Genomic DNA, 13079 nt, shown 5'->3' with positions numbered 1-13079 from the left:
GATTATAATACTCCAAATTTGTTTTTATGACTAAAAAATGATGAAATATAACTTATACTTCAATTATAATTAAAGAAAACACAACTCAAAAGATTTAAAGTCACAAATCTGGACCTTTATTGAACAAATGAAACAATTAGTGGACCAAAACAGAACTTAAAAAAGATCGTGGACCAAAATTGAACTAGGTATAAAATAAGTGGACCAAATCTGTAATTTCCTCTACTTTTTTTTGTCAGAATACATTATTGATGTTAGAAGGGGCTTTGTTTTGTCATAATGCCAGTAAATCAGATGATTTATATATATATATATATATTCTTTGAGCCTTTTGCAATTTTTCTTTGGTGGAGGCTGTCATTCAAATCTCTAGCCAAAAAGAAACGACAGAAAGAGAATACATTTAGTTCTGCTTTATCTTTGCTGCATGTGTTTTTCACTATGCTGCATGCAAGAGGTATATATATTGACAATCAAAGGCATGAAGATTTATGGTTTTTGCTTATTTACTTCTTAGTAAAGGACTGGTACTGATATCAGTTAATGAACTATTAATCAGTTGCCTAAAACTGTAATCAGTTCTCTATTCTGTAAAGAGATGTTTTTTGGACTCTCTGTTGTGGCTTATTGAAATTAGTCTGGTCTGCTAGGGATACATGAATTTTGGGAGGGTGTTTAAACCTAATTATGTTGATGAGTTCCAGGTTGATGCAATGGTTATTCAAGCCATCAGTTTGCTTGATGATCTTGATAAAGAGCTAAACACATATGCAATGAGTGTTCGAGAATGGTATGGTTGGTGTTTGTGGGTAAACCCACACCGATCCAACAGCCAATCCTGGCTGGACACGTGGCTGGTCAGACTTTGACCTCCACATCATCACTGCCCAGCACTTCCTCCGCCAGCTCGGACCGGATCTCCATGTCGGGTCCACCATGTTCGGCCCGGGCCGAACCGATGATCTTCCAGGGGATTGAGTGCCCATCTTTCCACGGTCATTCCAGTTCGGCTCGGCTCGGCACCGAAGTGACCTCCTTTCGAGTTCTAACGTCGGCTAGTTAGGGCTCGGAGGGACCCTTATCTCTCGGGTCGGCTCGGTCTGGAATCCCATGCCCGATCCGATCACACATAGACTTCATGCATACGCATAAAGATATATGTTCGGCTCGGCTCGGCTCTCCACCGCCATTCTCAGGATGAGCACGTTGGGATGAACCGCCACACTTAAATGCACCTGACACAAATCTTCTGACAGATAGAATATCCAGTCTGCATTCATGACTACTGGGGCAGTTTGCCTGAACCTTCCAACCTTGCATTTAATGGAGCATTCATTGCAGCATTGAATGCTGAGGAGGTGAGCAGCTGCACATGCAACTAGTTCTGACCAGGCGCGTGGGTCACTGGCAACCATGCATTCACATGCAGGTATCTTACTCATCAAGACTTCCTTTGCTTATATATATCAACTCATATGTGCAAAAACCATCATTATCTATCAACCCATCCAAAAAACACTTAACACAAAAATTCCCACTCACCAAAGAGCTTACCCAACTTGCTGAGAATAACCCAGAACATTTGCCTTGTTCTTCCTATTCTCCCAAGTTCATCCTCTGTTCTTCCTCATCCACCATCAAACACCATCACTGATTTCATCATCGGAGCGTGTTTGGCTGGTACCACACCGGTCCATCTCCTTTGATCTTGTTTCTTTTGCAGGAAGATCTCAATCAACATCCATTTCATCATCCAGCAAAGCATCTGATCAGCCAGATCAGCATTTCTAAGTTGTTGCATCTACCTCACGAGAATTTGCATCAACAGTTGGCATTTTCCAGATCTTGCAAATTAAGATAGTGCAGGACGTACGACATTGTTTACGCCAAGGCAGTGAAGCTGATGGGATGTCGTTCTAATGCTGCAAAGCTTGATTTCTCTGAGGTAATGGTTGGTGATTTATTTTGCTGCTGTAATCATAGTAACGTCTCCTATTGGTTTCTAGTGTATGCACCCTATTTCTATATATAGTTGAACATTCTTTATGACCCTCTTTTTATAGATGAACGCTCTTTACGAATGGTGCCTTAATTGTGTGTTCTTTATGACCCTATTTTTATAGACTGAATTGAAGGAAGCAGCTATGATATCCATGGGAACTGAACTTAGTGACCTTGATTTGATTAACATCGCGCAAAATTCTGTGACCTAGTCCTTTCTCTCGATGAGTACAGAGCCCTGCTATATGACTATCTAAAAAGCAGGATGAACACCATTAATTGCACCGAATTTGACTGCTCTTGTTGGAGATCTTGTTGGTGCTCGCCCCATTGCCCATGGTGGTAGCTTGTTGAATCTTGCAAAGCAGCCTGGGAGCACAGTTCAAATTCTTGGAGCTGAAAAGGCCCTTTTCAGAGCACTAAAGACTAAGCATGCAACTCCAAAATATGGGCTTGTAGTCTTGTAGATATGACGCTCTTGCAGAGATCGATAACCAACATAACTCAATGGGACTGGAAAATCGAGCCAAGGTATAGCTTAATTACTTGCATCTCATTGTCAATTTCCCTATACCTTTTTGAAAGCATCTGCTTAGAGATATATTATATCATCTGCATAGCTTGAAGCACGGTTGAGGAATCTTGAAGGCGAAGAATTGGGTCGGTTTGCTGGATCAGCTAAAGGCAAACCAAATATAGAAGTCTATGACAAGGATATCACAAGAAGGGAGCCGGAGGATTGATAACTTCTGCTAAGGTCTGACATTTGTTTTGTATGTTTACTTGTAGGGCAATTCTACAATACAAACAGTGCATAGCGCATATAACAACACATGCACTTTTAATCCTTAGATGTTGACCGGTTCATATATTTTTCCACTATTATAGTGTAGATTTTCTACCGTTGGATGTTTTTGTATGACATAGAGTGTTTGTAATAATGTAGACGGCGAACTCTTACTTCTGTTGGTCAGTTGAATATATATATTGACTCGTCCTGTTATTTGCAGGCATATAATCCTGCAGCAGATTCAGTTCTTGGGCAAGCAAGTGACCTCACGGAAAAGAAGAAACAGAAGAAACATTCAGCTGAGGATGTTGAGGTACAGGCCGGATGGGGTTGAAATGCTGATGATGTGGGAGAGAAGAAGAAAAGGAAAAGAAAACATGCTGAAGAAGAATCTGAAATGCCAACCAGTCAGAAAGAGAAGATCGAAGAGGAAAAAAAATGAAGATTGAGAGATTTTGGAAAAGTTGTGGTGACCAGCAAACCGACAATGTAGTATTACGATCTCAAACAATAATTTCTTCGTCCAACCTTTTAGGAATTGCACTGACAAAGCTCTTATAATATGATTGAATTGACCACTTGGTTTTCAATTTTTTATCCTAATTTCAACATAACTCCTTAAAATAATTATTTAAAATTTAATTAACTTTAAAATTTTGGACAAAAATTTGAATAATAATAATAATAAAACTTTTATTTGTCCATCGATCAGTGCTTGCAACCGTAGTATATATCTAAAATTTTCATCCTATATTAACTATAAGAAAAGTGGACATAGACCATAGGTGATTTTCCCACTGCATAAACTCTGTGGTAATTAATAGGTCATAATCCACAGCTCTGTGGTAATTAGTAGGTCATAACCCACAGCAAAGATGATTCATAGGTTATTATTTTATAACCCACAGTTTATCTATGGGGTTTAAAGTATTAACCACATATCCCATGGTTAATTACTCAGCTTGTGGAGCATTGGGAATATGGCCAACACTTTTGCCACAGTGCTTGTAACATATGAAACTTAAATAATCGTTTGACTTGACAATACACATGTATAAGTTGACTGGTAAATAAACTGAGATTTATTGCAGCATAAGTTGAGTGTTCATGTATATTAGCAATGCATAAAATGCCATACACCTTAATGAATGCTTCTTGTTTAATTTGTTTGTTTAATTTGTAGAAAAGTTCGAATACAAACAGGAAAAATAGGGCACAATCAACATTGAATCACATCACAGGCAGAACTAGTTTCTCCCAAGTTCGCTATGAATGGGTGAGTTTCTTTGTGGGTCATTACTAAGTAAGGTTTAGTAGCCTTTAAATTGTTTTCTTGCTTTATTTGGCTGCTATTGTAGCTTCAGTTAAATAAATTATGAAATGATGCAGGAATGTACACACCCAGGTGAAGAGTTGGACAGAATGGAAATGTTCAAGCTAGTATACACACGGGAAACTCCCAAGGGCCGTGTAGCAGTGAATGAGGATGTCTCACAGAAAATTGTAAGTTTATGGGTGAAGTGGTTATGGATTTGTATTTTTGGACCTATATTTGTTTAAGTAGTATTTTAATAACTAGTTAACAAAATGCAGACAACTTTTGACAAACTCGAAAAGCTTGTCGAAGAAGAAGGCGTGGAAATCAACACCCAAGTGCGCAATGACTTGTATGCTAAAGTGCTTGGCCCGGAGCAGCGCAACACAGTACGTGGTTATGGAGTAGGGATTGAATCGGCAGACGTGCCCGGAATTATCACCCAGCCAGGCGGCATGGTTCGTCAAGTTGAAACATTGATGACACAACTTGAGGAACAAAAAAAGGTTTCAGAAGAAGCCAATGCAAAAGTTGAAAGCATGCAGCTGAAGCTTGATGCAATTGAAGAAAAAATTAATGCCAACAATGTTACACATCCATTGGAGCAAGTGCTTGCTGCAGCAGGAGTGTCGATTAGTGACATCAACATGGGAACCTTTATCAATCTAGTAAAGTCAGCATCAAGGCAGCAGGAAGTCCACCCCACACCTCAAATGAGCAACAACCCATTCAACATGGATGATTGTTACGTGCCAGCCCCACCTATGGATGTTTGCACCCCGTGATTATATGGTTAGATACTTTTAGTTTCAAGCATTTACTACATTAAGGCATTTTGGAATATCAATGGTTGATATTTTGGGTAGATCGTGTTGGAAGGATTACATGTGTGCAAATTGGATTAGTCCTTGGAATTTGCATGACCAAATGCATTGTATGTAGATATATGCACCTGCTGAATTGAATGCTTTTTGATGTTGTTATACTTGCTTTTGTGGACATAAATGTAATTGGCTAATATGTATAGGTAACTGCAGACACAGCATGCATTTTGATTATGTTGAGTGGATGTGGCTTTAGTAATTGATATTATTATCTCATGAAGTTGATATATGGTGTTGCAAAATGTGTAGAAGGAAAGAGTTTTTTCAAATTAAAGGGCCATATGAATCTTCTACTGTGTTCTTTGAATTTTAGTCCACAATTCAACATTTCCCCATTATATTATTATATATATGAAATGTGAAAATTATAATAACTAAATAATTATTCATAATAATTAATGCCAATTTATCAAAAGTACAAAATCCAATATATTTGCACCTGCACACCCCACGTGCAAAAGGTTTAAAGATCACTAAATATTACAAAATGCCACAGCAGTGGGTGTGTTGCCTATCAGCAATTTTGGGTATTATGTGAAATTTGGAAATTTGTAATTATAATTAAAAAACAATAAAGAGAAATATACCACAGGGCAAGGGTGTGGCATTTTAAGTTGCTGACAAGACAAACATGCATAAACAAAAACCACAGAAGCCTATCCAGTGGCAGTAGACTTTTCGATACACCCGCAACGGCCACTGATACCCTTCCTGTGACAATGGCTGTGGTGTATACTCAAATACCACAGAGGGTCAGTGGTATTTGTAAGCATATGCCACTGCTGGTGAGGTGTGGTGTATGTCCACTTTTCTTGTAGTGATTAGGACACTATTTATAAATGCATAATATCAACATTACATTATACATAATATATTTGATATTATTATTAAGAATACCATAAGAATTTTATTGATATATATTTTATGTACATTTTATTAATTTTTAGAACTAATATTTGTCTGGCCGTGGGACCCGATCTTTTCTTTTTGGTCCAAATGTCACCCGATACATCACTGCAACTTGACCCACATAGCAGTACTGGGTATATCAGCGTGCACCACAAACAGCAAATAATAACCCGGCGGAGCAACCTCAGCCGCCGACGGCCCAACCACGTTTATCTGATACGTATTCACCGCCAACAGTGTAAATCCGACCGACCTCATCACCACCATTCTCTGATTCATTCCAAATGAGTGCGTAGTAAACGAAGGCGCGACCAACCTCACCGACAAAACACCCGCCGAAAAGTACTGAGGCACCGCGAACACAACCGAAAAGAGCTGCCCGTACCCGATAACCCCATTCGCTGAAACGATTCTCGGCCGAACCGGGTCGTATTCCGCCGCCAAATACGGCGGCAAAAAGGCCTCCAAGCTCAGGTCCGTCGGGTACTCGACTCCGGTGAAGTTGTAGTACGTATGTGGGTTGCTGCCGCCCACTAAGACCCGGCCGTCTGGTGCCAGAACTGCCGAGGAATGGTAAAGTCTCGGTTTCAGCGAACCGGCCATGACCGAAAACCGCCGGTTCGGGTATTCGGACGGGCGGTAAATTACCGGTTTCGTAACCGGGTCACGCCCGTTTTCCCAGCCGGCGGTGCCCAGTGCGGCGCCGTTGATGATGACGACGTCTCCGGTCGGCAGAAGGAGCATATCGCCCATGACTCGGGGCACCGGCATGTCCTCCATGACCCACTCGGGTCTTTCACGACTCACCTTGAGCCGCCCGCAGGTGCCGACCGCACTAACGAACTCTCCACGTGTCGCAAGCAAGTGCGAGCGGCGGGGCGCGCCGCCGCAGACCATGACTTCGGCTTCGATGTTGGTGACGCCTTTGTTCTCGTCTAACGGAAGTAAGACTGATGAGCCTGAGCTTGGGTAGTTACGTGGGTCCCCTCCTGGAATATCAGGGAAGTCTTTAACGACGACGTTTTGGTTGTAGTTGAAGAGTATGGACTTGTTGTTTGCGAAAATGAACAAGTTTCCATCTGGTAATAGATGGAGAAATGGGTACAAGTTGTTTTCATTATCGTCTTTGGTTTCTCTCAGAAGATCGAGCCAGAATGTGTGAGAGGCAGAAGGGTTTTGAAAATCACGAGGATAAAACTCGTAATTAAATTGTCTTCTGCCTCCAACTATGATTATACGTCCATCTGGTAATATTTGATTGGTAGCATACCATCTACGTTCTATTAAGTAGTTTGGGAATTCGAGCCAATCACAACTTTCACCCATGCATGGAGTGAACGCTCGAACCACGTGGTCGCCGTCGTTGTAGCCGCCGGTCTGGACTAGGGTTCCGTCGGGAAGGACGGCCCCGGAGGAGCACCAAGTGTCGGTTTGAACCGTTAGGGGGCGGAAGGTGTTGGTGGCGAGGTCGTAGAGGATGGAGTGGGCGGTGCAATCGAGTTTGAGGACGGTGTCTTTGGGGTCCCGCCGGCAGCGTCCGGCGGGGAGGGAGAGGTTGGAGGGGCCGTAGTCGGTCCGGTCAAACATGATGACTTGGTTGGTACGTAAGAGTTGCATGTGCATGGCGGAGATGCCTAGGGAGGCGTGTAGGAGTTGCCATTGGCCTTGGTTGCCGGAGTATGGTAGGAGATGATCAGTTTGACATGAAATAGGAAGGAGATAGATGATGTGTGTAGCTAAAATTAGGAAGAAAATGACAATGGTACTCATATTGTATGTGTAGGTATAGGCTAAAAGAGAAGGAGAAGATTAATTTGGAGGGCTATAGGTGAACCCAGGAGGAAGAGTTGGTGTGGGGATCAGGTTGATGGAATAAAGAAAATGTGACTGTTTATATATGTTATTGTAATTATTATAATATAATATTTTGGGGATCTTTGAGAGGGTTAAGTTCGCAGCAAATTAAGGGGTGCATCCAAAGAGTTGCAGTGAAGCTCAAGAAGTATGGACTTTTCAAGCTGAGATTGCGCTCATTTAATTCCTCTAGACCTGAGTACTATTTGTTTACAAACTGTTTGATTATATGCTGGGCTAGCTATACTTGTTTGCAAGCTTATGATCAACTCTGAGCATTGGCCTATAGGCTATATATAAGTCTTTAGAGAACAAAGTGAATATTGGGTATGTATTGCAGTCATTAGAAAACAACTTGAAAACTTATGTTTTTGTGAACTACTGAGGATGAAGGAAGAACTCCCAATTGTATCTCAGTCCAATTTTTAGTTTGAATTCATGTTGGAATAATTAAATGTAGCATTAATGTCTTAAGCTATTTATTGTTCTCTGTTAGCTGTCTTGGGTTAATTTGCCGTTTTAAGTTAATGGCCTTGGGCATATCAGGAGGCCTCCTTAGTATTTGTTGTTAGCCTTTATGTTGGGCAGTTGGGCCTTGGGCATATCAGGAGGCCTCCTTAGTATTTGTTGTTAGCCTTTATGTTGGGTAGTTGGCTTAGTATTTGTTGTTAGCCTTTATGTTGGGTAGTTGGCTGGTGTGCGTTCTCTATTTGTACTTGAGAAGTTTAGTTCTCTGGTTATGATGAATAGTTAATCTTCTTCTTTCAGTATTTGTCTCTTTTGTTTCTATACTTCAACTGTATCTCCATTGTTTGGGTTCGCATAATAAAGGAATAGAACTCCCAAATTCATTTGTACTCTATGCCAATGTTCTTTGTCAAACAAATTCATATAAAATTCTGCCTTTATGCTTCAAGTTCTCAAAGAAAGAGAAAATAATAAAGGACAAACAGGCAAAATTAAAAAGAACTAACCAGCTATCCACATGGTCAAACAAAATACAACCAGAGAAACACTACTTGGGAGAGAGAAATGACAAAAATTTTGAGGAAAATATAATTAGGGGTTTCAACCTAATTCCTTTTACCCCTGTTTCGTCTTGGTCCAACTACTTCCCATCCATCTTCTGCTTTGGCTGCCAGCTTGGGAGTTGGTTCATTGCCTGGCATGACTGTTGGATTCAAATTTGCCTCGGACGCCAGTGTGTCCACCATCATGTTTGACGAATCATCATTTCCCATAGTATCATCTCTTCCATTGTTGTCATCCTCATCGTCTTCATCATCATCATCATCATCATTTGCAGCCTGACATAGGTAAGGAAGTAAAAGAAGAGATAAATGTAAGGAAAACTATTTCAATTTATCACTCTCATGGATTTGGAGCACTCATATGAGCATGAAAGGTTTCTTTACCATGAATGATTGCACAGGGTTCAAAGACCTCCCATGAACCCAATGCCAAAAAGGAATTCTCTTAAACACACTAAAAGCTGGAAAAGCATGAAATAGAGTTCCACAGGTTGAAGATCCGAAGAAAATGCATTCGCAAAACAATTTCCATCTGGGTTATTTATAGGAACAGTTGACAACTTAAAAGTTCATCAAGCCTGTTTCATATGGGATGACAAATCATAGGAATATGCCACCGTCATCACATAAATTCCAACATAACAATAGATACCGCATACACCTTGCGTTCTTGCAAATTGCAAATACTACAGAAAAGGAAGGTAGCCCTTGTCTTTCCAATATGGTGATACCCTCTGACCACAGTTAAACCCTAGACCTCTGTTATAAAAGGGAAGACCAATCATGGATTGCGAGGAAATCTAGCACTAGCCTCACATATCTTTCCTGTATTGTCAAATTATGAGAACAATTTCCAGCATCACCCATGATAGTTAGTACTTATATCGTGCACCGATACCCAATTTGGACCAACAGTTCAGATTTTCTTCAAATAGAGTTATGAACGTGTGACTTACCACACATTAGTGGTAATAATATATGCATTACGTCAAATGATGCAGTCCATATGTCTACTCCCTTTTGTGTCATAAGGTTAATAGTAATAGACCACCAAAAAACAAATTTAATCTTATTGAAGTAAAAAATTTTAAGGCTGGGGGTGTGGAATATAACTCACCTGTTTAACATGAGGAAGAGCGACTCTTCTATGACTGGCTTCTCTTAGGCTTTCAATGGACTTGAAATTACCATCCAAACATTCTTCATGCATAATCATTAACTTTTCAGCAACCTATGAAGACCCATAGAAAAATAAATAAAGACACAATAAAGATAGAAAAACAAGAGCAAAAAATTGCATCCCCAATATTCAAAACTAGCCACAAACAAGAAAAAACATGTAGAACTTATAGAGCTCACATGAAATTGGTCCTCATAAATTGTCACCAGAAGCCTAACATATAAAATTAAAATCTTCTCTAATATAATTCATTAAGATACAAAGCAGAGTAGTGAAAGCATATACCTCTTCAATGCTGCCATCCTCTGTCATAGTATTGAGAGAAAGCATGCCTTCACTGAGCATATCTTCTAAGTCATCTATGTAAAGGGGCTCTGAGGACAATAATTAACACACAGGTATCAGAGAAAAAAAAAACAATAATTAACAATAACCATGGCTAGAATAGTCATATCACATCATTAGAAAAGTTGAGCTGAGAGTGAGTTATGTACCGGTGGAGTGAGTGAACCAGGAGAAGATATCGGCGGCGAGTTGCTCCGATTTGCGGCGCGAGTCACGGCCACCCCACTCGTTGTCAACGGCCAGTTGGAGCGCTGACCACCGAGACAGAACCAATCCTATGCCTTCTCTGAATATCGCCTCCGCCTCCACCGAGAGCTTTCTCTCAGCTTCCATTTCAGCTTCTCAATCACAGATTCTAGACACAAACTAAATAATTCATTCAATTAAATAAATTCGATAAACCCTAACTTTTAAGTTTTAACACACAGATTCTAGAGAGATATTACCTAACAAATTGGCAGCTGAAATACTCAATTAACACAGAAAAGAGAAGAAAGCTGAGGGCTGCTAGACTCAAGTATGAGGATTAGAAGATTGAAAAAGTGAGTGAGAGACCGAACAAGGAACAAGGGCAAGGTGATAATGGGCTGGGTTATAGTGTGAAAGAAAAAGTTTAGTTGTTTGGGCTATTGGGCTTGTGGGTTGAATGCGTAACCCGGTTGACCGGTTGACCGGTTTTACGAATCGGGTACTTGGACTGAGTCACCGTCTCTGTCTCCCAATGCCACGTGTCTCTGCCTTGACCATGTGAACAGAGACCCTTTGTGCACAGAAAACAGAGGTTTCTTCGAAGGCTCGAAGCCAACAATTGAGCTAAGAAATCGCTAAGCAGTCCCAACATTTCTCATGTTGTCCGACCCAAATCTCGCCTCGTGTCACTTGCATAAGCATCTACGTGTCCAAATACTGCATGCCCCATGCACGTATATTAAAGCTACCTCCTACATCCTCATGAATTTCTTTACTCTGTAACCTGAACAGAGCATCCCACATCGAATATTTGAAATACAACAGTTTTGATCCAAAAATCATGAGCCAAGAGCAGCTAGAGAGGCCAAAAGATCATGATCAGCAGGAAAGCCAGCAAGTTGAGCTCGCCGACAAGGCGGTGGCGCCCAAGGACGCAGCAGCGAGAGTCCACGACGAAAGGGCTGATCATGTGGGTCACGATGAGGCAGTCGGTGGTCAGGTCCTTTAAGACAAGGGTTATTCATTATATTATAATTTGATATCTTTTAAGTTCTTCTTTTATTTATTTATTTTTTTTATTGGTTTTAGGGTCCGGATCGAAATTCAAGCAAAGTAGATGAAAAGCAGAGGAAAATCAGTGAATTGATTGAGGTATAAAGTTTGATCTTAAAATCAATTAACGAGTACTAATGAAGATATAGTTTAACGGAAACAATAATTTGACCTTACTTTTGAAATTTGATTGTTTCCATTTGCCTTTCATTGATTGAAGAGGTACATGTTGAAGACAAAAATAAATTTAACAATCCAAAGGCTTGAATTTTTTGTGCTGGGCATGAAATGAAATTGCATAAAGAATAGATATAATGTGTGTGTATATGTACCTTGTTGTTTGTGAAGGGTAGGCTATTGGGAAATACAGCCAGAGAGTTCCTTTGGCAGCAGCATCTAACATGCCGCCTGGGAGTGGTCCAATCACCATTGGAGAAGCCCTGGAGGCCACCGCTATGACGGCTGGACAGAAGCCGGTCGAGTGGAGTGATGCGGCTGCAATTCAAGCAGCGGAGGTTCGGGCAACCGGCCGAACCAACATTGTACCGGGCGGTGTCGCCGCCGCGGCTCAGTCGGCCGCCACCCTTAATGCTCGTGCCACGCGGGAGGAGGAGAAGACAAAACTTGTCGATATTCTTGCGGTACAATAAATCAATCTAAATTAAAAAATAATTATTTGAAGCAAAAAAATATAAAACGACTCTGCTGGGGATCGAACCCAGAATCTCTGGTTTCGTAGACCAGCGCCTTATCCATTGGGCCACAGAGTCCACACAAGCCTCTTTGATGCTATTGTATCGTGCTTTATATATATATAGACATTACTATTGTTGGTCCTAAGTCCTAACAAACAAAATGTGGATGTTGGTCCAAAAAGAGACCATTGATGTTTTGTTGCATTTGTAGGATGCAACTTCAAAATTACCATCAGACAAACCGGCGACACGTCGAGATGCAGAGGGGGTCACCGGTGCGGAGATGCGAAATGATCCATATCTGACGACACATCCGACGGGCGTGGCAGCTTCGGTGGCAGCGGCTGCTAGGCTCAACCAGAATAATAGTACTGAAATATCAAAATAATTGCACCCGCACTACCTCTTGCCTACTCATATGTATTTTTTTGGCTTTGGGTCTAGCACTAGCAATACACAGGAGGAGAAGAGTGAGGAACTCACTAAAGTCTTGTGGGTTGTGTTTGTCACTTTTATTTCAATTTGATCATGTATTATGTAATGTACCTTCTCAAACAAATGGTCTTTTCGTTTGGGTTTGAATAAAATGACCCATTACTCTTTACCAATAATAGGGTTTTTTTTTATCATCTCTGAGCTAATCTGGAACTAACTTTCAAGACGAGATCAAATTTGATAGCAGGAAAGAAATTTTTTTGTGTTTTCTAACTCATCTCTCTTTTTAGAAAAGTAAAATAGAGGCATAGTGTTTACACCTTAAAATAATATAACAGTCGGCAGATGAGACAAACAATATATTCAAAACCTTCCTAAACACTTTCTAAAGTTGCTTA

General features: G+C 40.6%; 3 protein-coding genes, 1 non-coding gene and 1 pseudogene across 5 annotated transcripts; 2 read left to right on the top strand and 3 right to left on the bottom strand.

Moving 5' to 3' along the window:
- The first annotated feature begins 407 nt into the window (after positions 1 to 407).
- LOC147280888 (putative nucleolar protein 5-2) lies at positions 408 to 3192 on the top strand (annotated as a pseudogene).
- Positions 3193 to 6001: 2809 nt separating this feature from the next.
- On the bottom strand, positions 6002 to 7522 carry LOC147280887 (glyoxal oxidase-related protein). Its single transcript, XM_086249027.1, has one exon. It carries the CDS (start codon positions 7520 to 7522, stop codon positions 6002 to 6004), a length of 1521 nt encoding a protein of 506 aa, XP_086105153.1.
- Positions 7523 to 8579: 1057 nt separating this feature from the next.
- On the bottom strand, positions 8580 to 10876 carry LOC147280886 (uncharacterized). 2 transcript variants are annotated; one of them, XM_086247662.1, is made up of 5 exons: positions 10756 to 10876; positions 10459 to 10664; positions 10250 to 10338; positions 9902 to 10015; positions 8580 to 9060 (listed from the first exon to the last, which is right to left on the bottom strand). In XM_086247662.1, exons 2-5 carry the CDS (start codon positions 10640 to 10642, stop codon positions 8827 to 8829), a joined length of 621 nt encoding a protein of 206 aa, XP_086103788.1. In that variant the 5' UTR covers positions 10643 to 10664; positions 10756 to 10876; the 3' UTR covers positions 8580 to 8826. The 2 variants fall into 2 exon arrangements, with proteins under 2 accessions (XP_086103788.1, XP_086103786.1); XM_086247660.1 differs by having other exon boundaries at positions 10459 to 10675; positions 10756 to 10866.
- Positions 10877 to 11191: 315 nt separating this feature from the next.
- LOC147280884 (late embryogenesis abundant protein 47-like) lies at positions 11192 to 12759 on the top strand. The gene is made up of 4 exons (XM_086248702.1): positions 11192 to 11498; positions 11588 to 11650; positions 11905 to 12192; positions 12458 to 12759. Exons 1-4 carry the CDS (start codon positions 11340 to 11342, stop codon positions 12632 to 12634), a joined length of 687 nt encoding a protein of 228 aa, XP_086104828.1. The 5' UTR covers positions 11192 to 11339; the 3' UTR covers positions 12635 to 12759.
- On the bottom strand, positions 12249 to 12321 carry TRNAR-ACG (transfer RNA arginine (anticodon ACG)). The gene has a single exon. It is a non-coding gene; the product is annotated as a tRNA-Arg (tRNA).
- Positions 12760 to 13079: the final 320 nt, after the last annotated feature.

The sequence above is a fragment of the Dryas octopetala genome, chromosome 6, assembly GCF_963921425.1.
Source record: "Dryas octopetala chromosome 6, drDryOcto1.1, whole genome shotgun sequence".
Lineage (NCBI taxonomy): Eukaryota > Viridiplantae > Streptophyta > Magnoliopsida > Rosales > Rosaceae > Dryas > Dryas octopetala.
Note: the sequence above shows the minus strand (reverse complement) of the source record. Positions and strands in the feature narration are given on the sequence as shown.